Source organism: Callithrix jacchus, chromosome 15 (assembly GCF_049354715.1).
Source record: "Callithrix jacchus isolate 240 chromosome 15, calJac240_pri, whole genome shotgun sequence".
Lineage (NCBI taxonomy): Eukaryota > Metazoa > Chordata > Mammalia > Primates > Cebidae > Callithrix > Callithrix jacchus.
The window spans coordinates 39,141,559-39,168,941 of record NC_133516.1 but is presented as its reverse complement, the minus strand read 5'-3'; the positions used below and the strand labels follow the sequence as shown (position 1 = coordinate 39,168,941).

General features: G+C 37.2%; 1 protein-coding gene across 11 annotated transcripts in view; it reads left to right on the top strand.

The window, feature by feature from the left end:
• The window catches only part of DNAH12 (dynein axonemal heavy chain 12), a 346,345-nt gene that overhangs the window by 225,629 nt on the left and 93,333 nt on the right, over positions 1-27,383 (top strand). For all 11 annotated transcript variants that reach the window (XM_078351228.1, XM_078351230.1, XM_078351232.1 and 8 more), the window contains 5 exons: positions 422-636; positions 1,739-1,931; positions 5,116-5,308; positions 9,450-9,622; positions 15,126-15,266. In XM_078351228.1, coding sequence (XP_078207354.1) covers positions 422-636; positions 1,739-1,931; positions 5,116-5,308; positions 9,450-9,622; positions 15,126-15,266 — 915 coding nt within the window. The remainder of the gene's footprint in view (positions 1-421; positions 637-1,738; positions 1,932-5,115; positions 5,309-9,449; positions 9,623-15,125; positions 15,267-27,383) is intronic.

Genomic DNA, 27,383 nt, shown 5'->3' with positions numbered 1-27,383 from the left:
AATCCCTTATATGTTAGTGGATCTCTTGTTTTAAATTATTATCAAATATTTTATGGTATTATTTTCATATTATGTTAACAGATGTCACATTGCTAAAGTTACCATGAAGACAGTATATTATATTGGGAAGAACAGAGCTCATAGATTCACAAGGTTCTACTACTTCTAACACTGAACTAGCTGAACCTGGGGCACAGTACTTCCTGAGACTGAATTTCTTCATTTGAAAAATACATAAGAAAAAAAAACTCCTTTTAACTTTTTTCTCATAGGACTTTTGTAAAGAGTAATCTTGATAATATATGTGAAATACTTCATATTTGTACAGATTGATGGTGATGTTTATTGTTTAAATTATATAATTTTAAATAAATCTCAATGTTTATGTCTTCCTCTCAGAATTTTTCTTATTATATTCTAGGCCTTTAATGATTGACCCCCAGGGTCAAGCCAATAAATGGATCAAAAACTCTGAGAAAGAAAATCAGCTTAGTGTTATTAAGCTGTCAGATTCAGACTATATGAGAACATTGGAAAACTGTATTCAGTTTGGAAATCCACTTCTATTAGAAAATGTTGGTGAAGAACTGGATCCATCTTTGGAGCCTTTACTGCTTAGACAAACTTTTAAACAAGGTATAAAGCAATTACTATTAATCTGAAAGATGATTGAATTATCCTTGAGGCATGAAAGAGGCCTTACTACATAAATTTAATAATAATGTTAATAACTCAGAACTTCTGGGTCATTGTTATGCATGAAAGGAAATTTGGAACAAGCTATTGGGAATGAACCTTAGCCAGGTATTCTAAGATAAATAACTTGCCCTCCCTTCATTGCCTTAACCACTGTTATCTAGATTGCTGTTCTATAGAGAACATAAAGAAGTTGAAGCCAGCTTAAAATTCCTTTATCTTGTGACCTTTGACCACAAAAAATCTATTGTTATGAATAGTCGTGGCAAACTTCAGGCCTCAAGTGATCCTCCTCCCTCAGCCTCCCAAAGTGCTGGGATTACAGGAATGAGCCACCATGAATAGTGATGGTGCATGTGGGCCTGAGTTGTTTTTATCTTTCTGTTTATAAAAATTTGTCTCTGCCAAGTACTTTTATGTTTAAGAGCTTTAGTCATTTACACATATTTTAGAATCGTGATTGAAAATTGATGAAGAAAGCTCAAAAGAAATCTTCATTTACAAAGCTCTATGACAGCTAGAGAAAATGTCCTTTATTAATCCAGAGAGAGTCCTGCTGTATAACTGCTTACTTGCTGTTGTGTCTGTGACTTTTGCCACTCCTGTTTTCTATATGTTGTTATCATTTTGAGAAAAAGTCTTGCTCTGTCTCCCAGGCTGAAGTGCAGTGATAAAGTCTCAGCTCACTTCAATGTCTGCCTCCTGAGTTCAAGTGATTCTTGTTCCTCAGCCTCCAAAGTAGCTGGTATTACAGACATGTGCCACTATGACACCCAGCTAATTTTTTTAAGTATTTTTAATAGAAATGGGGTTTCACCATGTTGGCCAGGCTGGTGTCAAACGCCTCACCACAAGTGATCTGCCTGCCTTGGCCTCCCAAAGTGTTAGGATTGTAGGCATGAGCCACTAAGCCCTGCCCTGTTTTCTGTTTTAAATTGCTCTAGGATCCTTTATTTGTAACCTAGGCAAGGCCATAAAAGTACATAGGGTGAGGGGCTATGTAACTGACTCACTTGTTAGGAATTTGTTTTCTGAAATCTAGGTGGCATTGATTGCATCAGACTTGGTGAGGTCATTATTGAGTATTCCTTTGATTTCAAATTTTATATCACCACGAAACTGAGAAATCCACACTATATGCCAGAGCTGGCTACAAAAGTGTCTTTGCTGAATTTCATGATCACTCCAGAAGGACTTGAAGATCAATTACTAGGTATTGTTGTTGCAAAGGAGAGGTATGTATTTTCTTAGATGCTTCTAGATGATTTAAAGAGGAATTTGTACACCATTACTATTCTTGTTTTGTGAATATCTTAAAACGTTGTCAAATTTATATTTTGTTACCATAATAATCACACAGTCCTCTAAAATAGCCATCTGTTATAAGTAAGTTATAAGCCAACCATCATATATTGGGTAGTTTTAGTACGGGCACCTGGGTTCAGGTTAACATGCCATTGTTACAGGAAAGAGATTCTGATCAAGAACCCAAGAAAGGGTTTTTGGATCTCGTGCAAGAAATAATTCAGGGTGAGTCCAGGGAGTAAAGTGAAAACAAATTTATTAAGAAAGTAAAGGAATAAAAAAATGGCTACTCCATAGACAGAGCAGCCCCAAGGGCTGCTGGTTGTCCATTTTGATGGTTATTTCTTGATTATATGCTAAACAAGGGGTGGATTATTTATGCCTCCTCATTTTAGATCATATAGGGTAAATTTTTGACATTGTGATGGCATTTTTAAACTGTCACGGCACTGGTAGGGTATAGCAGTGAGGACAACCAGAGGTCACTTTTGCGGCCATCTTGGTTTTGGTGGGATTTAGCCAGCTTCTTTAACTGTAACCTGTTTTATCAGCAAGATCTTTATGACCTGTATCTTATATTGATCCTATCTCATCCTATGACTTAGAATGCCCAGCCATTTGGGAATGCAGTCCAGTAGGTTTTAATCTCATTTTTCCCAGCCCCTACTCAAGATGGAGTTGCTCTGGCTCAAATGCCTCTGACACCATGACTTCTGACTTGTATCTGAATGAGCCAGAAATTTCACCGCTAGGAGTCCATGCTATGAACATAAACAGAAATACATTCATTTTTATGTATATACAGGATATTAATAATAAAATGCTTAGTAAAAGAAGGAAAAAGCATGTAAAACTATATGCAGAATAGGTAATATTTTGTTTAAAAAAGATGGATGTTTATCTACATACATAAAAAGAGTAAAAAAAGATTGGGAAGGAATACACCCCAATGTTAAAGTAATTATCTCTGTGGTGGTAAGATGATGGGTAATTTTTATTGTTTTCAGTATATGTGTTTGATTTTTTTTTTAAGTTCCAGGGTACATGTGCAGGAGGTGCAGGTTTGTTACATAGGTAAAAGCCCAGCATGCGTTAACTATTTGTCCTGATGCTCTCCTTCCCCCATTTCCTGCAACAAGCCCCAGTGTGTGTTGTTCCCTATCCTGCATCTATGTGTTCACATTTTCAGCTCCCACTTACAAGTAAGAACATGCAGTGTTTGGTTTTCTGTTTTTGTGTTAGCTTGCTGATGGTAATGGCTTCCATTTCTCTGCAAAGGACATGATCTTGTTTTTGTTTTGTTTGTTTGTTTTTTGTTTTTGAGATGGAGTTTTGCTCTTGTTGCCCAGGCTTGAGTGCAATGTTGCCTCTCAGCTCACTGCAACCGCCGTCTCCTGGGTTCAAGTGATTCTCCTGCCTCAGCCTCCCGAGTAGCTGGGATGACAGGCATGGACCACCACACCCGGCTAAATTTCTGTATTTTTAATAGAGATAGGGTTTTCCCATGTTGGTCAGGCTGGTCTTGAGCTCCCAACCTCAGGTGATCTGCCCACCTCAGCCTCCCAAAGTGCTGGGATTACAGGCATGAGCCACCACACCCAGCCAATCTTGTTCCATTTTATGGCTACAGAGTATTCCATGGTATATATGTACCACATTTTCTTTATCCAGTCTATAATTGATGGGCACTTAGGTTGATTCCATGTCTTTGCTATTGTGAACAGTGCTGCAGTGAACATACATGTGCATGTACCTTTATAATAGAGTGATTTATATTCCTTTGGTATATACTTGGTAATGAGATTCCTGTGTCATATGGTATGTCTGGTTCTAGGTCTTTGAGGAATCACCACACTGTCTTCCACAATGGTTGAAATAATTTATATTTCCACCAACCATGTAAAACCATTTCTATTTCTCTGCAGCCTCACCAGCATCTGTTGTTTCTTGACTTTTTAATAATCGCCATTCTGACTGGCATAAGATAGTGTCTCACTGTGGTTTTGAATTACATTTCTGTAATGATCAGTGATGTTGAGCTTGTTTTCATATGTTTGTTGGCTGCATAAATATCTTCTTTTGAGAAGTGTCCTTTGCCCACTTTTTAATGGGGTTGTTTCTTTCTTGTAAATTTGTTGAAGTTCTTTGTCTATTCTGGATATAGACCTTTGTCAGATGGATAGATTGCAAAATTTTTCTCCCATTCTGTAGATTGTCTGTACATTCTGATAGTTTCTTTTGCTATGTAGAAACTCATTAGTTTAATTAGATCCCATTTATCAATTTGTGCTTTTGTTGCAATTGCTTTTGATGTTTTTGTCATGAAATCTTTGCCCATGCCTATAAGATGGATTAAAGACTAAAATGTAAAACCATAAACTGTATGTATTCTTTTTTTTTTTAATGAGGAAAAACATTATGATACCTGGAAGGGCTACTAGTGAAGAATTGCTTCTGGAAGGAAATCTGATTTCACTTGAAACTCAATGTAACATTATCAAGTGGTCTAGTAAATGAAATCAAATTAAAAGTGAAAATATGTAACCATGAGGTGTTTCTTCCAATATTTAAATCCCACTTGTAGAGTGTCCAGTACAGAACCATGTCATAACATGTGCTATTCCATGGTAGACTGTGTTATTTTGAAGTTTCATCCCATTTTTGTTTGACATAAGTGTTTTGACATAAGTACCAATTTTGCCTTTCACTTAAAGAGCCAGTTTTATGACCAGTCATCCTCTCAATGTTTGCTACTATAGAAAATATGATGAAAATGAGACTTCATGGTGACAAAATCAAGAAATAGATAAGAAGTCCATACTTTGAGTGTCTTCTCCAGTTCTTACTCTCACATAGCAGCTATGCCATATGAATCAATCTAATGTATTCTTAGACTTACTGTAGCACATGTTATTGCCACATTTCACATGTATACAATTAATGCTTTTTTTTGCTTGAACTTCTCAGTTATGTGTGTGAAAGTATTTTTCCTTTAAATTAAAGCAATTAATCACCTTAGTGTGTATTAAAGGTTTACAAATTTGTAATATGTAGTACTCAGATATAAATTTAGGTAAGACTATAAATTTGGACTAAATGTTTCTATCCTTTTAGACCAGAATTAGAAGAGGAACGAAATGCCCTTATTCTTCAGTCTGCAGCGAACAAGAAACAGCTGAAAGAGATAGAGACAAAAATTTTAGAAACATTATCATCATCAGAAGGAAACATTTTAGAAGATGAAAGTGCAATTAAAGTCTTAGACTCTGCCAAAATGATGTCCAATGAGATAACAAAGAAACAACAGGTGAAAAAGGAATCCTAGAAATCCTTTGATTCTTAAGATTCTGATTTGCTTCCAGTCCCCAAGGAAGGTGCTGGAGTAGGCTTGCTGGAAAGGAAAAAGATAATGATAAAATACCCAAACATAAATTTAAGCTTGTAAGAGAATATCTTACCATTATTTAAAACCTGGTCTGATCTATATGGTATCTATATGCAGAAGAAATGAATTTAGAATGAATGCTCTAAAATATATTTATTATTATTGGATAAGTAAGGTAGGCTACTTGGGTTCATTCAAGTTTTTATTGACTCTTCTCTGAATACTTGAATTTGAGAGCTTCTCTTATCTCTATTCCTGATTGGAGTTCTTGATGCAGTTAGTTGCTGGTAGATTGAACAATAAGGGGTTCAAGGAGTAAATAGAGATTCCTAGACATTAATTCCAACATTATCATGTCATTTGTCAGGAAGACAGGTATGAGAGTTGAGGGTGGCAGGTGGAAGAAGAGAGGCAAGTAGTCTATAGCCAATAATGCATTTATTGCAAATTCATCTAACTCAGCTGAATGATGATGATGATGATTATTATTATTATTATTATTTTTTAGATGAAGTCTTGCTCTGTCTCCAGGCTGGAGTGCAGTGGTGCAATCTCAGCTCACTGCAATTTCTGCCTCCCAGTTCAAGTGATTCCCCTGCCTCAGCCTCCCCAGTAGCTGGGACTACAAGCATGTGCCACATGCTTGGCTAATATTTTTTTTTTTTAGTAGAGATGGAGTTTTACCATGTTAGCCAGGATGGTCTTGATTTCCTGACCTCTGATCTGCCCACCTGGCCTCGGCCTCTCAAATTTCTGAGACAAAGTCACCCAGGCTGGAGTGCAGTGGTGTGATCTCAGCTCACTCCAACCTCCGCTTCCTAGGTTCGAGTGATTCTCCTGCCTCAGGCCTCCCGAGTAGCTGGGATTAGAGGCACCCACCACCATGCCTGGCTAATTTTTTGTATTTTTAGTAGAGATGGGGTTTTATCACGTTGGCCAGGTTGGTCTTGAACTTCTGACCTCAGGTGATCCACCCCCCTTGGCCTCCCAAACTGCAGGGATTACAGGCATGAGTTACCGTGCCCAACCCCGAATGATATTCTTTTTATGGAATAATACAATGTTATAAGCAGAAAAGGCCTTAGCAAGCATTTATTTTCTGCACTTTATAGTTGAGAAAAATAGGTCCCAGAAAAGTTGGCTGAGGCTCAAGTTTACACAATTAAATGGTATTACAGAATGACTTCTGTAAGCTAACGTTACTGATCTTCAGACCTTTTGGTTTTCCTTGGCCCAACCAATGAGTTAAGTGCTCCTTCACTTTAGGGTAATTAAAAAATAAAAAGAAACCTGAACAGAGATTGCACTAGTCACTCAGCATCTCTGCACTGCTCCCACCCCAAAATACACCCTTGCGCTGGGGACAGAGGACTTTCTAAAGGTCTACGCACCCTTCCTTCCCCTTTGGATAGATTTATTTTGCATGAATGTGATGGTCCTCACTCTTGTCACTTGTACTGTTTGGTGTTTTATGTTTTTCATCTTAGGAGAGCCAAAGGAGTCAGGTCTTAGGGTAATATTCTTTGGCAGCCCCTAGTCTGGGACTATGGCTGAGATACTCTGTAGTGCCTCCTTTCCCAATACCTGTCCATCAGAGCAGAACAAGCTGCTACTTGTTCCCTCACCAAACTAGTTTTCAAAGGGGAGAGAGGGTAGGAAACACTTATTGGCCTATTTTCTATTAAGACTTGAAGAGAAAGGGAGATATAACAATGTATTGGTTCAAGTACTTTATCTTACAATGAGATAAATGTAATAAATCATAGTATCTTTCTGACTGAATCCCATTGATCATTGCAAACACAGTTTTAAATTCATTATATAGTTTGAGCTAAAACATACTCTATATCTACCCTGACTTCTATTCTACCATTATCCACCCACCTAACGTAAGAAAAAACATCTTCAAGGAAGGCTTTCCAACATAACCAAAATCTGCTTTTCCTTTTTCCCTAAATCCACAAGATTAAACAAACACAAAACTTTGAGAGTTTATTCTAGAGATTTCAGAGTTTACCCCTACTGCCACTCTAATGGTTTCCTGACTGAAGTTTAGTCTTTTATATTTTTGGAAAGTATTATATATATAAGTATCACAGACCAGAAAATTTTAAAAGTAACAAGTTGTCCTCTTTTAACATCTTAACATGTACTCAGTCTTTATTTCTTAGAAAATACCTTTTCTTTGACTTTAGGCCATTAATGGTAAGAGATTTTTAAAATGTATTTATATTTCTTAAGCCTAGCATTTCATGCTAAGGATTCAGGTTTAGCAAACACTGTTTATAAGTATACATAGATCAAGCCATTAAATATGAATTAAGTTATTATTTAATGTTTAAAAATTATGGCCCAGTGCTGTGGTTCACGTCTGTAATACCAGCACTTTGAGAGGTCGAAGCAGGTTAGGTCACCTGAAGTCAAGAGTTTGAGACCAGCCTAACCAACATGGTGAAACCCTGTCTCTACTAAAATACAAAAATTAGCCAGAAGTGGTGGCAGATGCCTGTAATCTCAGCCACTCCGGAGGCTGAGGCAGGAGGTGGAGGTTGCAGTGAGCTGAGATCATGCCACTGAACTCCAGCTTGGGTGACAGAGCAAGACTCCCTCTCAAATAAATAAATAAATATACTATTTGTTGTTTGTTTCTGCTTGCTGTTGCAAAATGGCATTTGAATTGAAAATCAAAGTTTAAAAAGTAAAAGGTTTAAATGAGAATGCTAAAATAATGCTTTCTTATGTAAAGTGTCATTAATTACCATCGTTGATAACTTTGTTTTACTTATTTACAGTCAGGACTGAGATTCCAAACTTACCTTTGGTTCATCTGTGGTTATACAGTATAATTTGGGGGAAAGTTTGTTTGCAAGGAACAGGGACTCACTCAAATTAGCTAAAATGAAAAAGATACAAGGCAATCACTTATTTTCCCAATAATAAGACATATATCCAGACCTCGAGGATAAATGGAAGGCATTAAGTTTCTATGCTCTGTGTCTCTTCCCCTACCTCTGGGGCAGTGTGTCATTCTGTGCTTCTCTCTACTCCATCTGAAGACCAGTTTCTTTTAAGACTTGTGTATCTCTTTCTTCATATACTCACATAGCATTAAAACCAACATGTAGAAAAAGTCCCGCTACCTTTTACTCCTAAGGCCAATGCCATCTAACTTCAGTTTCTGAGGCTCCCGAAGTTTTAATTCTCCAGGGAAATTTTTGATTACCTTATCTTGGATCTGGCTCTATCCCTGCCTCTTGATTAAATTAGCAACAAGCAGGATTTGATATAAACATGACTACATAGGCATACCATTCATCAGAGTCTGTGGATACCATTACCAAAGAAGGAAGAGGGAGTTGGAATAGTGCTTGAAACATTTTTTCTATAGAATGTCAACCTATCAGACTGAGTTGAAGAGCTATTATCTTGGAGAGCATTTTTATTTGGGGGTTGAATATCTACAGCCCTATTAAATTAGAAAGTTAAACATGTGAGAAGCTAGTTGAAAAAAAAGCATCCTTGTTTATAAAACCACTCATTAATAAATAGTTTTGAATACCTACTTTGCCAGATTGCTGGGTTCCAGTACATGAGTTAACACCTTAAATATACACACAAGTACACTTGCTTTCTAGTCCTCTCTCCCTCTTTGACTCTGACCTGTTAAAGTGAAAGCGGGTGAATGACTGCAATAGACACAGGTCAGAGTCAGGCAAAGAATAAGCAAAGTTCTCTTATTTGGTATGTCTCAAATAAGAAAGAGATGGCCAGTAGCAGATGATACTATTAATCTAAAGTTGAAACTTGTTTTTTCTTTTTTCATTTGTTCCTCCTCTCTCTCCTTCCCCTTTCCTCCATCCTTAGTTCTTTCCTTCATCCCCTTTTGTTTTCTTTATTTCTGACTTTTAGTATGATAAAGCCCTCTCTTGTAAACCATATTTAAATTCAAATAATGTTATCATTGCATTGAGATTTTTAAAAAATATATAAACTTCATTATATGAAAAGTACATAATTAAAATACTTTTCCTATTTCTTAATCTTGATTTTTCTGTTCTCCTAGATTGCAGAAAAAACAGAACGGAAGATAGCAGAGTCTCGAGAAGGTTATAGACCCATCGCCAAACACTCATCAGTACTGTTCTTCAGCATTGCAGACCTGGCTAATATTGATCCCATGTATCAGTACTCTCTCATCTGGTTTGTGAACCTTTATATCAACTCAATTCATGACAGGTAAGCTTCTCTCACATTATTCATCTTTCTGAGGTTGGATTTTCACAGTCCTTTCCATTTAAAAAATGTAACTTTTTTTACTTACGTATATTCATTATAGAACATTAAAAATGTTGAAAAGTGGCTGAGCACAGTGGCTCATGCCTGTAATCTCAGCACTTTGGGGGCCAAGTCGGGCAGATCACTTGAGGTCAGGTGTTCGAGGTCAGCCTGGCCAACATGATGAAACCCCATATCACCTAAAAGTACAAAAATTAGCCGGGCATGGTGGTGGGCACTTGTAATCTCAGCTACTGGGGAGACTGAGGCAGGAAAATCACTTGAGCTCAGTAGGTGGAGGTTGAGCCAAGATGGCACTACTGCACTCCAGCCTGGGCAACAGAGCAAGACTGTCTCAAAAAAAAAAAAAAAAAAAATGGAAAAGTGAAAGAAAAAACGATACTTGAAAGATAATCAAGTATTATCTTTCCATTTTAAGTTGTTATTTCATTCCTACTTAAGATTTAGGCATAGAGGGATTAACTTTAGTATTTTTTTTCTTCTCTCTTTTAAATATTTCATTGAGGCAGGCACATGACTTATTTTTGAGCAACTCTAGTGTATCTTTCTTCAGGCTTGAGGTCTCTAAATGGCTTCAGTCCCAAGTCTCTTTTTTTCTTTGTTTTATTTGATTGTTTTTTTGAAACAAGGTCTCACTGTCACCTAGGCTAGAGTGCAGTGGCACAATCACAGCTCACTGCAGCCTCAACCTCCTGGGATCAGGTGATCCACCCACCTCAGCCTTCAGAATAGCTGGGACTTCAGGTGTGCACCACTATGCTTGGCTAAATTTTGTATTATTTTTTGAAGAGATTGGGTTTCACCAAGTTGCCCAGGCTGGTCTTGAACTCCTGGACTCAAGAAATCTGCCCGACTTATCCTCCCTAAGTGCTGAGATTACAGGAATGAGCCACTACACCTGGCCCCACATTTATTTTTCTTTTTTTTTGTTTTTTTGAGATGGAGTTACTCTCTGTTGCCCAGGCTGGAGTACAATGGTGCTATCTCAGCTCATTGCAACCTCGGCTTCCCAGGTTCAAGCAATTCTCCTGCCTCAGCCTCTTGAGTATAGGCACGCAGTACCACACCCAGCTAATTTTTGTATTTTTATTGGAGGCAGGATTTCACCATGTTGGTCAGGCTGGTCTTGAACTCCTGACTTCATGATCCACCTGCCTTGGCCTCGTGAAGTGCTTAGATTACAGGTATGGGTCCCTGAGCCTGGGCTCTGACCCCACATTTCTAATGGTTTTCTAGATATTCTCACTTTAATCAATTAATGCATGCAAATTTTGGAGTCACACTGGAGTTGGGGATTACATCTCAGTTTTGCCACATACTAGCTGCATGCCTATCGGCAAGTCCGTTAATGTGAGGTAATTGCCTCAATTTTTCTTATCTATAAAGTTGGGATAATAGTACTGACCTTTTAGGGTTTTTATGACAATTAAGTGAGATGATATTTGTAAAGTGTTTATAACAATGTCTGGTATTTAGTAACTGTTGTACCTGTTAAGAAAATTTAAAATATGACTTGAGCCAATCGTGTGTGCTATAAGAAATTTTGACATTGGCTATTGGTAGAATAATCTCTGCTGAGTGATTGAAATTCCAGATTCCTTCTCAGTTGGAATTTGGAATTTGAATTTATACAACCCATATGGTGAAGAAAATTCAAGTTAAAGAATTGACATAAAAACGTCAATCTCAAGTTTTGGTGAGGATGTGAAATAATTGGAGCCCTCCTGCTGGTGGGATTTTAAAATAATATGGCCACTTTGGAAGTTCTTCAAAATACTAAACCTAGATTGCCATATGACCCAGCATTTCCACTCCCGGCTATATACCCAAGAGAATTGATTGCATATATTCACACACAAACTTAGTTTAAAAAAATATTGGGCATAAAATGCCGCATTCAAAAGTTACTTGGGTTACTTAATCCCCCTTCAACATGTGATGTTATTCACGTGAAATATAGTTAGGCTCATTTGTTTACTTTTATGTTTCATTTTAGGGTTTTTCTTCGTCCTTGTTGAGTTTAATTGTATTGTATGTTTGAGTACATAAAGCATTAGTGACTTCAAAATTCAACCCTGTACAAAAAGATCTACTCAGAGAAGTGTCACTACCCTCAACCCTTCCATCCCATTCCCATGGTCCTATGTATTACTTCTTAAAACTCAAATTTTTAGTTTTGAGTTAAGTGTAGATTCACATGTGATTATGAGAAATAATAAAGATCTTATGTACCTTTTACCCAGTTGCCCCAATGGTGACATGTTGAAAACCTGTAGAACAATTATCACAACCATGATAATGACGTTAATACAGTCAAGATACAGAACATTTCCACCACCACGAGGATCCCTGTGTTGCCCTTTATTAGCCTGTGTACCCACTTCCTTCCCATCCTTACCCCTTCCGTAACCCTTGGCAACCCCTAACCTGGTCTCCATTTCTATACTTCTGTTAGTTAAAAAATTTTACATAAATGGAAGCATATGGCATGTAACTTTTTGAGATTGGCTTTTTTTTACTCATTATAATTCTCCAGGGATTCATTCAAGTTGCTGTGTGTTTAAATATTTGGCTCTTTTTGAAGGCTGAGAAATATTTCATAGCATGAATTTACCACAGATTAAAATCTGTTCAATCATTTATCTGTTGAAGGACCTCTGAATTATTTCCAGTTTGGGGTTACAATGAATAAAACTGCTATAAACATTCATGTACATGTATTTGTGAATAGAATTTTTTATTTCTTTGAGATAAATACACAGGAATGCAATTGCTGGATTATGTAGTAGTTTGTTCAGATTTTCTTCTTTTTTTTTTTTTAAGCAAACAAGACACATGGTTTACTGAGGACTCTCTTTTTAAACTTTTAGGTTCAGGGGTACATGTGCAGGTTTGTTATATAGGTAAATTACATGTCACAGAGGATTAGTATACAGATGATTTTTGTCACCCAGGTAATAAGCACAGTACCTGTAGGTAGTTGTTTTGCTTTGTTTTGTTTTGAGACAGAGTCTTGGTCTGTCGCCAGGCGTGAGGCTGGAGTGCAGTGGCGCAATTTCGGCTCATTGCAACATCCGCCTCCGGTGTTCAAGAAATTCTCCTGCCTCAGCCTCCAGAGTAGCTGGGACTACAGGCATGTGCCATCACACCCAGCTATTTTTTTTTTTTTTTTGTACTTTAGTAGAGACGGGGTTTCACTATTTTGGCTAGGATGGTCTCAAATTCTTGACCTCATGATCCACCTGCCTCAGCCTCCCAAAGTGCTGGGATAACAGGCGTGAGCCACTGCACCCAGCCCCCTATAGGTAGTTTTTTAAACCTCACCATCCTCCCCCTCTCCACCTTTTGTTCCTTCCTTGTGTCCATGTGTACTCAATGTTATGAGAACGTGGGGTATTTGGTTTTCTGTTCCACATTATTAGTTCACTTAGGATAATGGTCTCCATCTCCATCCATGCTGCTACAAAGGACATGAGTTCATTCTTTTTGGTGGCTGTCTTGTATTCCATGGCACATCTGTACTACATTAGCTTTATCTAGTCTATGATTGACGGGCATCTAGGTTGATTCCATGTCTTTGCTATTGTGAATAGTGCTGTGATGAACAGACATGTGGATGTTTTTATGGTAGAACAATTTATGTTCCTTTGGGTATATACCCAGTAATGGATTGCTGGGTAAAATGGTAGTTCTGTTTTAAGTTCTTTGAGAAGTCTGCAAACTGCCTTCCCCAGTGAACTAATTTACATTCCCACCAGCACTGTATAAGTGTTGCCTTTGCTCCACGACTTTGCCAGCATCTGTTATTTTTTTTGACTTTTTAACTATAGCCATTCTGACTGGTGTGAGATGGTGATTTACTGTGGTTTTGATTTGCATTTCTCTAATGATTAATGATATTGAGCATTTTTTCATATGCTTTTTGGCCCTGTGTATGTCTTCTTTTGATGTGCCTATGGCCTTTGCCTACTTTTTAATGAGGTTGTTTTATGCTTGTTAAGTTCCTTACATATTTTGGAGATTAGATCCTTGTCAGATGCACAGTTTGAAAATATTTTCTCCATTGTGTAGGCTGTTTACTCTGTTGATAGTTTGTTTTTGCTGTACAGAAGCTCTTCAGTTTTTTTGTTTTGTTTTTCTTTTTTTTTTTTTTAAGAAAGTGACAGCCTGGGCAACATGGTGAAACACTGTCTCTACAAAAAACACAAAACCTAGCTGGGCTTGTGCCATGTACCTGTAGTCCAAACTACTTGGGAGGCTGAGATGGGAAGATTCCTTGAGCCTAGGAGGTAGAGGTTGCAGTGAGCTATGATCATGCCACTGCACTCCAGCCTGGGTGACAGGGCAAGGCTCTGTCTCAAAAAAGAAAGAAAGTACCAAACTGTTTCTTAGAATGGCTACATTATTTTATATTCCCATAGGTATTATATTTTAAAATTGAACTGGAAAAAATTGAAAGCAATATATGCTCATTGTAAACATTTTTTGGAATATGTGAGTGTAAAAAATATTAGTTATAACTCCACCCAGTAAGTACAGTTGTCCACATGTTTTCTGACTTTTCATGCATTTTTCTTTTTTTTTTTGAGACGGAGGCTCACTCCATTGCCTAGGCTGGAGTGCAGTGGTGCCATCTCAGCTCACTGCAACCTCTGCGTCCTGGGTTCAAGTGATTCTCCTGCATCAACCTCCCTCGTAGCTGGGATTATAGGCATGTACTACCATGCCCAGTTAATTTTTGTATTTTAGTAGAGATGGGGTTTCACCATGTTGGCCAGGCTAGTCTCAAACTTTTGACCTCAAGTGATCCACCCATTTCGGCCTCCCAAAGTTCTAGGATTACAGGCAGGAGGTACTGTGCCTGGCCTTTTTATGCAATTTTTAAATATGTAGATCTTTATCTAGAGTTTATGCTTCTTTGGGGCAGGCAAACATTTCATAATTCTTTGTCTCTTACATTGTCCTCCCTAGCATAGAGCCTTACACTAATAGAGACTTAATAGGCATGTTTTTAAAAAAAATTGACTAATTGTTTACAGTCACTTTGGGGCAGAATAAGAAATTTAGGATTTGGAAAATAGACAGATGGTATAAACCATATTTTACTTTCTCAGAGAATTATACCCTACATTTTGAAACTTCTTATTTTGAAATACTTATAGATTCACAGGAAGTTGCACACAGAAAAATAGGTGCAGAGGTTTCATGTACCCTTCATCCTCTTTCTCCAGTGGTAGCGTCTTGCCTATAGTACAGTATCACGACCAAGAAACTGACACTGCTAAACCCATACAGCTTATTCAGATTTCACCAGTCTTACATGCCCTCATGTATATGTTTTTAATAGTGATACTTTGATAAAATAAAAAGTGTATATGTGAATTCGCATTGCTTATATTTTCCTAGTTTTGATGATACATTTTCTTTCTTTTTAACCTTTTAGTAACAAATCCAAAATTTTGGAAAAGCGTCTACGATATTTAAATGACCACTTCACATACAACTTATATTGTAACGTATGCCGATCACTATTTGAGAAGGACAAGCTGCTATTTTCCTTTTTACTATGTGCCAATCTTCTCCTGTAAGTTGCTTGCTTTTACCATAATTTACTTATTTTTAAAACCTCCCTGGAAAATCAAATCTTTTTCTTCTCACAGAAGGTTATATTTTTCTTTGCTTAAGTCATGATTTTACTTGTGCATTTCACTAATAACAATGGCTCCTATGAGTGTATTGATGTTTATTTAATTTTTAAAATTTACATAACAGAAAAGTTCACAGAATATTAATGTACAGTTCAACAAATTCTTACAAAGAAAAGATCTGGTGATGAAATAGATCATTTCCCCATCATCCTTGAAGCCCTTGTACTCCTCTGTTACCACCTCCTTACTCCCCAAAAAGGTAACGACTATACTCACTTATAACATTGCAGTTTAGTTTGACATATATATGACATATATATATAATGAGTCATATTTATGTGTGTATATATATGACATATATATAATGAGTCATATTTATGTGTGTATATATGTATGAATATATATGTCATACATATACACATATTTGTGTATCTATACATATTTGCTTTATATATATATAAAATGAGTCATACATATAAAGCAAATATGTATTCTTTTATCTGGCTTCTTTTCTTCAACATTACTCTCATGATATTCATCCATGTCATAGCATGAGGCTGGCTCATTTGTTTTGACTGCTTTACAGTATTCCATTACAAGAATACATTGAAGTTAACCTGTTCAATTCAATGAACAGTTAGGTTGTTTCCAGTTTGGCACTATTATAAGTAATGGTACTATGAACAATCTTGTGTAAAAATGTAGGGGCACACTTGCACATATTTCTGTTGGGAAGATGCCTAAAAAGAAAATTACAAATTGTTTTCCAGAATGATTATGCCAGTTTATGTCCCATTAACAGAGTTTGAGCGTTCCATTGCACCAGATTCCCAGCAACATTTTATATTGTTGTTTTAAAGAAATGTATTTTGGTATGTGATACATATTATTGCATCATGGTGTGAATTTATATTTTTCTGATGACTAATGAAGTTGAACATGTTTATAGTTACTCATGTTTATAGGCCATTTGGAAATCTTGTAGTGTACTTGTTCATATCACTTGGCATTTCTGTACTGGGTTTTTCTTAGTGATTTGTATGAGTTCTTTATATATTCTAGACACAAATCCCTGGAAACTTATGTATGACAAATTGGCAGTCAGTTTTTAGTTTGCCATTTCATTCATTCTTTTTTTTTTTTTTTTTTTAATTGAGATGGAGTCTTGCTCTGTTGCCCAGGCTGGGGTGCAGTGGCACAATCTTGGCTCACTGCAACCTCTGCCTCCTGGGTTCAAGCAATTCTCCTGCTTCGGCCTCCTGAGAAGCTGGGATTACAGGCGCCCACCACCACACCCAGCTAATTTTTTGTATGTTTAGTAGAGACAAGGTTTCACCATGTTAGTGAGGCTGGTCTCAAACTCCTGACCTTGTGATCCACCCACCTTAGCCTCCCAAAGTTCTGGGAATACAGATGTGAGCCATCATGCCCAGCCACCTTCTCATTCTCTTAATGCTGCCTTTTGCTGAACATGAGTTCTTAATTTTAATATAGTTTGATTTGTGGTTTTTGCTTTGTGAAAACTCTTTTCACAGTCCAATATTATGAAGGTATTCTTGTATATTACCATCTGGAAGCTTTATTATGCCTTTCACATTTAGATATACAAGCCACATGCAACTGATGTGTGCATGTGGTCTAAAGAAATGTCAAATTTTACATTTTTTTCATGCAGCTCTTCACTTGTTGAAAAGACTGGCCTTTTCCCTGTTGCTCTGTAGTGCCACCCTTGCCATAAATAATACATTCATTTATCTGAATCTGTTTCTGGGCTCTCTATTCAGTTCCATTAGTGTGTTTGTCTGTAATTAATCTTGATGTCTGATAGTGTTTCATTTTGTTCTTCTTTAATTTTTTAATTTCAACTGTTTTTTGGGGAAGCAAGTGGTGTTTAGTTACATGAATAAGTTCTTTAGTGTTGATTTCTGAGATTTTGGTGCACACATCACCAGAGTAGTATACACTGTACCCAATGTGTAGTCTTTTATCCCTTTCCATCCACACACTTTCCCCCAAGTCCCCAAAATCCAATGTAATATTCTAATGCCTTTATGACCTCATAGCATAGCCCCCATATATGAGTGAGAACATAGGAAGTTTGTTTTTACATTCCAGTAAGTGCGGTGAGTTACTTCACTTAGAATAATAGTCTCCAGGCTGGGTACGGTGGCTCATGCCTGTAATCCACGTACTTTGGGAAGCCAAGGTGGGTGGATCGCCTGAGCTCAGGAGTTCAAGACCACCCAGAACAACATGGTGAAACTGAAAATACAAAAAAAATTAGCTAGGTGTGGTGGTGCATGCCTGTAGTCCCAGCTACTTGGGAAGCTGAGGCAAGAATTGCTTGAGCTCTGGAGGCAAAGGTTGCAGTGAGCTGAGATCACACCACTGCATGCATTTCAGCTTGGGTTACAGAGTGAGACTCTGTCTCTAAATAGATAAATAAAGTAATAGTCTCCAATTCCATCCAGGTTGCTGCGAATGCCGTGATTTTCTTCCTTTTTATGGCTGTGTATGTGTACATACACCACATTTTCTTTATTCACTCCTTGATTGATCAGCATTTGTGCTGGTTCCATATCTTCGAAATTGCAAATTGTGCTGCTGTAAACATGTGCAAGTATCTTTTTTCATATAATGACTTATTTTCCTCTGGGTAGATACCGAGTAGTGGGATTGCTAGACCAAACAGTAGATATACTTGTAGCTTCTTAATTTATCTCCACACTGTTTTCCATAGTGGTTGTGCCAGTTTACATTCCCTCCAACAGTATAAAAGTGTTCCTTTTCACCGCATCCACACCAACATCCATTATTTTTTAAATTATGGCCATCCTTGCAGGAATGAGGGGTATCACATTGTGGTTTTGATTTGCATTTTCCCTGATCATTCGTGATGTTGGGCATTCTTCCATATGCTTGTTGGCCATTTACATATCTTCTTTTGAGAATTGTCTATTTATGTCCTTAGCCCACTTTTTATGAGATTGTCTGGTTTTCCTTGCTGATTTGTTTGAGTTCTTTGTAGATTCTGGATATTAATTATTTGTTAGATGTATAGATTATGATGATTTTCTTCCATTCTGTGGATTGTCTGTTAACTCTGCTGATTATTTCTTTTGCTCTGCAGAAGCTTTTTAGTTTAAGTCCCATCTATTCCTCTTTGTTTTTGTTGCGTTTGCTTGTTCTTCTATTATACAAGAGTGTCTTTCTTATTCTTGGATCTTTGCATTTCCATATAAATATTAGTATCATCTGGTCAAGTCCAAAGTGGAAAGACAACCAGAAATATGCTGAAGTTTTGATTAGGAGTACACTGGAACTGTAAATTAGTTTGTGGAAAATTAACAATTTCACAGTATTGAGTATTACAATCTAAGAACATAGTATATCACTCCATTTTCCTTAGTCCTTTTTCATTTCACTCTATAATGTTTCACAGTTTTCTTTATCTTGCATATCCTTTTTTAAAAACGCTTTTTGGCCGGGCGCGGTGGCTCAAGCCTGTAATCCCAGCACTTTGGGAGGCCGAGGCGGGTGGATCACGAGGTCAAGAGATCGAGACCATCCTGGTCAACATGGTGTGAAACCCCGTCTCTACTAAAAATACAAAAAAAATTAGCTGGGCGTTGTGGCGCGCGCCTGTAATCCCAGCTACTCGGGAGGCTGAGGCAGGAGAATTGCCTGAACCCAGGAGGCGGAGGTAGCGGTGAGCCGAGATTGCGTCATTGCACTCCAGCGGCCTGGGTAACGAGACCGAAACTCCATCTCAAAAAAAAAAAAAAAAAAAACGCTTAAAAAATTTTTTTTAAATTGCATTTTAGGTTTTGGGGTACATGTGAAGAACATGCAAGATAGTTGCATAGGTACACACATGGCAGTGTGATTTGCTGCCTTCCTCCCCTTCACCTATATCTGGTGTTTCTCCCCATGCTATCTCTCCCCAACTCCCCACCCCCCACTGTCCCTCCCCATTCCCCCCAACAGACCCCAGTGTGTAGTGCTCCCCTCCCTGTGTCCATGTGTTCTCATTGTTCAACACCCGCCTATGAGTGAGAACATGTGCTATTTCATTTTCGGTTCTTGTGTCAGTTTGCTGAGAATGATGGTCACCAGGTTCATCCATGTCCCTACAAAGGACACAAACTCATCGTTTTTGATTGCTGCATAATATTCCATGGTGTATATGTGCCACATTTTCCCTGTCCAGTCTATCATCGATGGGCATTTGGGTTGGTTCCAGGCTTTTCCTATTGTAAACTGTGCTGCAGTGAACATTCGTGTGCATGTGTCCTTATAGAAGAATGATTTATAGTCCTTTGGATATATACCCAGTAATGGGATTGCTGAGTCAAATGGAATTTCTATTTCTAGGTCCTTGAGGAATCACCATACTGTCTTCCACAATGGTTGAACTAATTTACACTCCACCAGCAGTGTAAAAGTGTTCCTATTTCTCCACATCCTCTCCAACATCTGTTGTCTCCAGATTTTTTAATGATTGCCATTCTAACTGGTGTGAGATGGTATCTCAATGTAGTTTTGATTTGCATTTCTCTAATGACCAGTGGTGATGAGCATTTTTTCATATGTTTGTTGTTCATATCCTTTGCCCACTTTTGAATGGGCTTGTTTGTTTTTTTCTTGTAAATCTGTTTTAGTTCTTTGTTAATTCTGACTATCAGCCCTTTGTCAGATGGGTAAACTGCAAAAATTTTTTCCCATTCTGTTGGTTGCTGATTCACTCAGTGACTGTTTCTTTTGCTGTGCAGAAGCTGTGGAGTTTGATTAGGTCCCATTTATCTATTTTGGCTTTTGTTGCCAATGCTTTTGGTGTTTTGGTCATGAAGTCCTTGCCTACTCCTATGTCCTGAATGGTTTTGCCTAGATTTTCTTCTAGGGTTTTTATGGTGTTAGCTCTTATGTTTAAGTCTTTAATCCATCTGGAGTTGATTTTAGTGTAAGGTATCAAAAAGGGGTCCAGTTTCTGCTTTCTGCACATAGCTAGCCAGTTTTCCCAACACCATTTATTAAACAGGGAATCCTTTCCCCATTGCTTGTTTTTGTCTGGTTTATCAAAGATCATATGGTTGTAGATATGTTGTGTTGCCTCCAAGGCCTCTGTTCTGTTCCATTGGTCCATATCTCTGTTTTGGTACCAGTACCATGCTGTTTTGATTACTGTAGCCTTGTAGTATAGTTTGAAGTCTGGTAGTGTGATGCCTCCTGCTGTGTTCTTTTTACTTAGAATTGACTTGGCTATACGGGCTCTCTTTTGGTTCCATATGAAGTTTAAGGTAGTTTTTTCCAGTTCTGTCTGTGAAGAAGGTCATTGATAGCTTGAGGGGGATAGCATTGAATCTGTAAATTACTTTGGGCAGTATGGCCATTTTCACGATATTGATTCTTCCTAAGCATGAACATGGAATGTTTCTCCATCTGTTTGTGTCCTCTCTTACTTCATTGAGCAGTGGTTTGTAGTTCTCCTTGAAGAGGTCCCTTACGTTCCTTGTAAGTTGTATTCCTAGGTATTTTATTCTCTTTGTAGCAATTGTGAATGGCAGTTTGTTCTTGATTTGGCTCTCTTTAAGTCTGTTATTGGTGTACAGGAATGCTTGTGATTTTTGCACATTGATAATAAAGGCTTTATTTTGTAGAGCAATTTTAGATTCACAGCAAAACTGCAGAAGATACAGAGATTTCTTATATACGACCGCCTGCACTAACAAAATCCCTTATCAGAGTGATATATTTGTTAGAATCTATGAGCTTACATTGACATATCACTATCACTCATAAGTAAGTTCATAGCTAACATCAGGCTTCACTCTTGGTATTATACTCCTATCAATTTTGATAAGTGTATAATAACATGTATCTATCATTATAGTTTCACTGCCCTAAAAATCATCTATGTTCTATTTATTAAGCCTTCCCTCCCCTCAACCCTGCCAACTACTGATTCTTTCGGTATCTCTATGGTTTAGTTTTTGTCATTTCCAGAGTGTTACATAGTTGGAATTATGCAGTATGTAAGCCTTTTCAGATTGGCTTTTTTCATTTAGTAATAAGGTTCCTCCATGTCTTTCATGGCTTGATAGCTTATTTCTTTTTAGTGCTGAAGTCTCCTGCTTCAGCCTCCCAAGTGGCTGGGATTACAGGTGCCTGCCATCATAGCTAGCTAATTTTTGTATTTTTAGTAGAGACAAAAGCATTTTACAATGTTGGCTAGGCTGGTCACAAACTCCTGACCTCAAGTGATCCACCTGCCTTGGCCTCGCCAAGTTCTGGGACTGCAAGTGTGAGCCACTGTGCACAGCTGTCAAGTTTTTCTTTTTCTTTTATTTTACATATTTTGATAGGATCATATGCTTTTACTTCTTTACTCTCTCACTATGATTAATTACATTAATCAATTTTCAAATGTTGAATCAGCCTTTTATACGTGTAATAAATCCCACTTAGTCATGGTGTATAATTCTTTTTATACATTATTGGATTTGATTTACTAATATTTTGTTGCTAATATTTTGCTCCCCTTGTTGAGGATTTTTGCATCTATTTTTATTAGAGATTTTGGATTGTGGTTTTCCTTTCTTGTAATGTGTTGCCTGACTCTGGTATTAGGTAGTACTGGCCTCATAGAACCAGTTAGCAAGTATCCCTTTTGCTATTTTCTGGAAGACATGGTGGAATTGGCTTAATTTCTTCCTGTATGTTTAGTAAAATTCTTCAGTGAACCCATCTGAGCCTGGTGTTTTCTCTTTTAGAAAGTTATTAATTATTGATTCAATTTCATTAATAGACACAGGTCTAGTCAGATTATCACATTTTCCCTTGTGAGCGTTTTGGCAGATTGTGACTTCTTTATCTTGATATAATGGTTCTCTTAATACCCAATAATTTTCCTTGCTCAGAAATCTTCTTAGTCTGAAATTAATATAGCTACCCTGCTTCCCCTTGATTAGTGTTAGCATGGTATATCTTTCTCTATCCCTTTACTTTTAATGTATCTGTGTCTTTGTATGTTTAAAGTGGGCTTCCTGTAGACAACATATAGTTGGGTCTTGCTTTTGGATCCACTTTGATCACCTGTCTTTTAATTGCTGTATTTAGACCATTGACATTTAAACTGATTACTGATACTGTTGGATTAATATCTACCATATGTGTTACTGTTTCCTATTCACCTGTCTTTTAAGCGATGTCTTTAGACCATTGACATTTAAACTGATTACTGATACTGCTGGATTAATATCTACCATATATATTACTGTTTCCTATTCATTGCCCTTGTTCTGTTGTTGTTGTTGTTGTTACTGTTATTGCATTTATCTTCTATTTTTCTCTCTTCTCTGGTTTTAACTATTTGTATGATTCAATGTTTTCTTTTCTCTTAGCAGATCAATTATACTTACTTTTTAAAACTTTCTTTAGTTATTGCCCTTGAGTTTTCAATGTACATTTACAGCTAATCCAAGTCCTCATTCAAATAACACTATACCGCTTCCTGCAAGTACTCTATAACAGACTATTCCCAGTTTCCCCTTTCCTTATCCCTTATAACATTGTGGCCATTCATTTCACTTATCCATAGCTATAGTCACCAAATACATTGTTGACATTATTTTGAACAAACCATTATTTCCATTTTTGCATATTTTAATTAACACATAATAATTGTATGTATTTGTTCCATTGCAAATTTCAGAACATACAAGTTATAGTGATCAGATCAGGGTAATAAGTATATCCATAATCTCAAACATTTATCATTTCTTTGTGCTAGTAACATTCAGTATTCTCTCTTCTAGTTGTTTGAAAATGTATACAGTTGACACTTGAACAACATGGGTTTGAACTTCACCAGTCCACTTATACATGGATTTTTAAAAAATAAATATACTGGAAAATTTTTTGAAGATTTGTGACATTTTGAAAAAACTCATGGATGAACTGCCTAGCCAGAAATATTCCAAAAATTAAGCAAAGGTTAACTATGTCATAAATACATAAAATACATGTAAATACTAGTCTTTTAAAAAATAATTTACTACCATAAAATATACACAAATTTATTATGAAAAGTTAAAATTTATAAAAACTCACAGTCCATACATGGCATCATTTGCAGTCAAGAAATGTAAACAAATATAAAGATGTAGCATCAAATCATAACTCCATACAGTTAACTATAGCACATACTGTACTACTGCAAGAATTTTGCAGCCACCTCCTGTTGCTGTTGCAGTGAGCTTAAGTATTCTGATTATCCACTTAAAATGTCAGGTGATGCTAATCATCTCAAGAGCAGTTCATCTCTTCAGTACATTGGGTATGGCAGTAAAAAGTGATCTCTTCACGGTTTTCATGTATTTTTCATTATGTTTAGTACAATAGCACAAACTTGGAATAACATCATGGGACCCAAACAAAGTGCCACTAGTGTATAATTCTTTGTATATATTATTGGATTTGATTTACTAATATATTGTTGAAGATTTTTGCATCTGTTTTCATGAGAGATTTTGGTTTGTAGTTTTCCTGGAAGTTCTCCCAAGAGGCAGAGAAGAGTTATTACAGTACAAGAAAAAATGAAATTGTTTAATGTTTACCATAGATTGAGGTCTGCAGCCATGGTTACCCACCATTTCAGACAGACAGTTCATCGTGTAAACAGATTATATAAACTACAGTGTTGATCAATACAGTATATACTGTAATTTTCTAGTATACTTTATTGTAAGAATATAGTATTTCATGCATATAGCATATAAAATATGTACTAATTGTAAGATTTTTTAGTCAACAATAGGCTATTAGTAGTTAAGTTTTGGGGGAATCAATAATTATACATTAATTTTGACCACATGGGAGTCAGCACCTTAACTCCCGTGTTGTTCAGACATCAAATGTAATATATTATTGTGAACTATACTCATCCTACAGTTCTGTTGAATACGAGAAGTTCTTGTGTATCCTTTAACAAATTTCTCCCTATTCCCTGCTTTTCCCTATGTTTCCCAGCCTCTAGTATACTCTGTTCTACTTTTTACTTCTATGAAATCAACTTTTTTTTAGCTTCTGTATATGAGTGAGAACATGTGGTGTTTAACTTTCTGCTCCTGGCATATTTCACTGAATGTAATGTCTTTCAGTTTTATTCACGTTGCCACAAATGAGAAGTTTTCATTCTTTTTATGGCTGAATAATATTTCATTGTGTATGTATACCACATTTTCTTTAGCCTTTCATCTGTTGTTGGACACTTAGGTTGATTTTATATTTTGCTTATTGTGAATAGTTTGACCAAAACAAATCAGGGTGCAGATGTCTCTTCGATCTAATTCTTTCTTTTAGATAAAGGCCTAGTTGTGGGATTGCTGGATCATATGGTAGTTTGCTTTGTAGTTTTTTTTAGAAACTTCCATACTTTTCTCCATACTGGTTATACTAGTTTACATCCCTATCAACAGTGCATAAGATTCCCTTTTCTCTGAATCCTCACCAGCATTTGTATTTTTTGGCTTTTTGATGATAGCCATTCTAACTGGAGTGAGATGATATCTCATTGTGGTTTTGATTTGCATTTCCCTAATGATTAGTGATACTGAACCTTTTTTCATATGTTTTTGACCAACAAAAACATACGGTCGTTTGTGTGTCTTCGTTTGAGAAATGTCTGTTCAGATCATTTGTCCTTTTTTTTTCTTTTGAGAAAGAGTCTCACTCTTTCGCCCTGGCTGCCATGCAGTGGCACTTTGTTGGCTCACTGAAACCTCCACCTGCCAGGCTCAGGTGGTCCTCCCACCTTAGCCTCCCAAGTAGCTGGGAAACAGGCACATGCTACCATGCTTAGCTAATTTTTCTTTTTTTTTAAATTTTTATTGGATTTTAGGCTTTGGGGTACATGAGCAGAGCATGCAAGACAGTTGCGTAGGAACACACATGGCAGTGTGCTTTTCTTTCCTTCTCCCCTTCACCCACATTTGGCATTTCTCTCCAGGCTATTCCTCCCCACCTCCCCCTCCCACTAGCCCTCCCCTTTTCCCCACAATAGACCCCAGTGTTTACTACTCCCCTTTCTGTGTCCATGTGTTCTCATTTTTCATCACCCGCCTATGAGTGAGAATATGTGGTGTTTCATTTTCTGTTCTTGTGTCAGTTTGCTGAGGATGACGTTCTCCAGATTCATCCATGTCCCTACAAACGACACAAACTCATCATTTCTGATTGCTGCATAATATTCCATGGTGTATATGTGCCACATTTTTCCAATCCAGTCTATTATCAATGGGCATTTGGGTTGATTCCAGGTCTTTGCTATTGTAAACAGTGCTGCAATGAACATTCCTGTACATGTGTCCTTATAGTAGAACGATTTATAGTCTTTTGGATATATACCCAGTAATGGGATTGCTGGGTCAAATGGAATTTCTATTTCTAAGGCCTTGAGGAATCGCCACACTGTCTTCCACAATGGTTGAACTAATTTACACTCCCACCAACAGTGTAAAAGTGTTCCTTTTTCTCCACATCCTGTCCAGCATCTGTTGTCTCAAGATTTTTTAATGATCGCCATTCTAACTGGCGTGAGATGGTATCTCAATGTGGTTTTGATTTGCATCTCTCTGATGATCAGTGACGATGAGCATTTTTTCATATGATTGTTGGCCTCATATATGTCTTGTTTCGTAAAGTGTCTGTTCATATCCTTTGACCACTTTTGAATGGGCTTGTTTTTTTCCTGTAAATCTGTTTGAGTTCTTTGTAAATTCTGGATATCAGCCCTTTGTCAGATGGGTACACTGCAAAAATTTTTTCCCATTCTGTTGGTTGCCGATCCACTCTAGTGACTGTTTCTTTTGCCGTGCAGAAGCTGTGGAGTTTGATTAGGTCCCATTTGTCTATTTTGGCTTTTGTTGCCAATGCTTTTGGTGTTTTGTTCATGAAGTCCTTGCCTACTCCTATGTCCTGGATAGTTTTGCCTAGATTTCCTTCTAGGGTTTTTATGGTGCCAGGTCTTATGTTTAAGTCTTTAATCCATCTGGAGTTAATTTTAGTGTAAGGTGTCAGGAAGGGGTCCAGTTTCTGCTTTCTGCACATGGCTAGCCAGTTTTCCCAACACCATTTGTTAAACAGGGAATCCTTTCCCCCTTGCTTGTTTTTGTCAGGTTTATCAAAGATTGTATAGTTGTAGATATGTTGTGTTGCCTCCGGTGCCTCTGTTTTGTTCCATTGTTCTATATCTCTGTTTTGGTACCAGTACCATGCTGTTTTGATTACTGTAGCCTTGTAGTATAGTTTGAAATCCGGTAGTGTGATGCCCCCCGCTGTGTTCTTTTTGCTTAGAATTGACTTGGCTATGTGGGCTCTCTTTTGGTTGCATATGAAGTTCATGGTGGTTTTTTCCAGTTCTGTGAAGAAAGTCAATGGTAGCTTGATGGGGATAGCGTTGATTCTGTAAATTACTTTGGGCAGTATAGCCATTTTCACGATATTAATTCTTCCTAACCATGAACATGGAATGTTTCTCCATCTGTTTGTGTCCTCTCTGATTTCGTTGAGCAGTGGTTTGTAGTTCTCCTTGAAGAGGTCCCTTACGTTCCTTGTGAGTTGTATTCCAAGGTATTTTATTCTTTTTGTAGCAATTGTGAATGGCAGTTCGTTCTTGATTTGGCTTTCTTTAAGTCTGTTATTGGTGTAGACGAATGCTTGTGATTTTTGCACGTTGATTTTATATCCTGAGACTTTGCTGAAGTTGCTTATCAGTTTCAGGAGTTTTTGGGCTGAGGCAATGGGGTCTTCTAGGTATACTATCATGTCGTCTGCAAATAGAGACAATTTGGCTTCCACCTTTCCTATTTGAATACCCTTTCTTTCTTTTTCTTGCCTGATTGCTCTGGCTAGAACTTCCAGAAGTATATTGAATAGGAGTGGTGAAAGAGGGCATCCTTGTCTAGTGCCAGATTTCAAAGGGAATGCTTCCAGTTTTTGCCCATTCAGTATGATATTGGCTGTTGGTTTGTCATAAATAACTTTTATTACTTTGA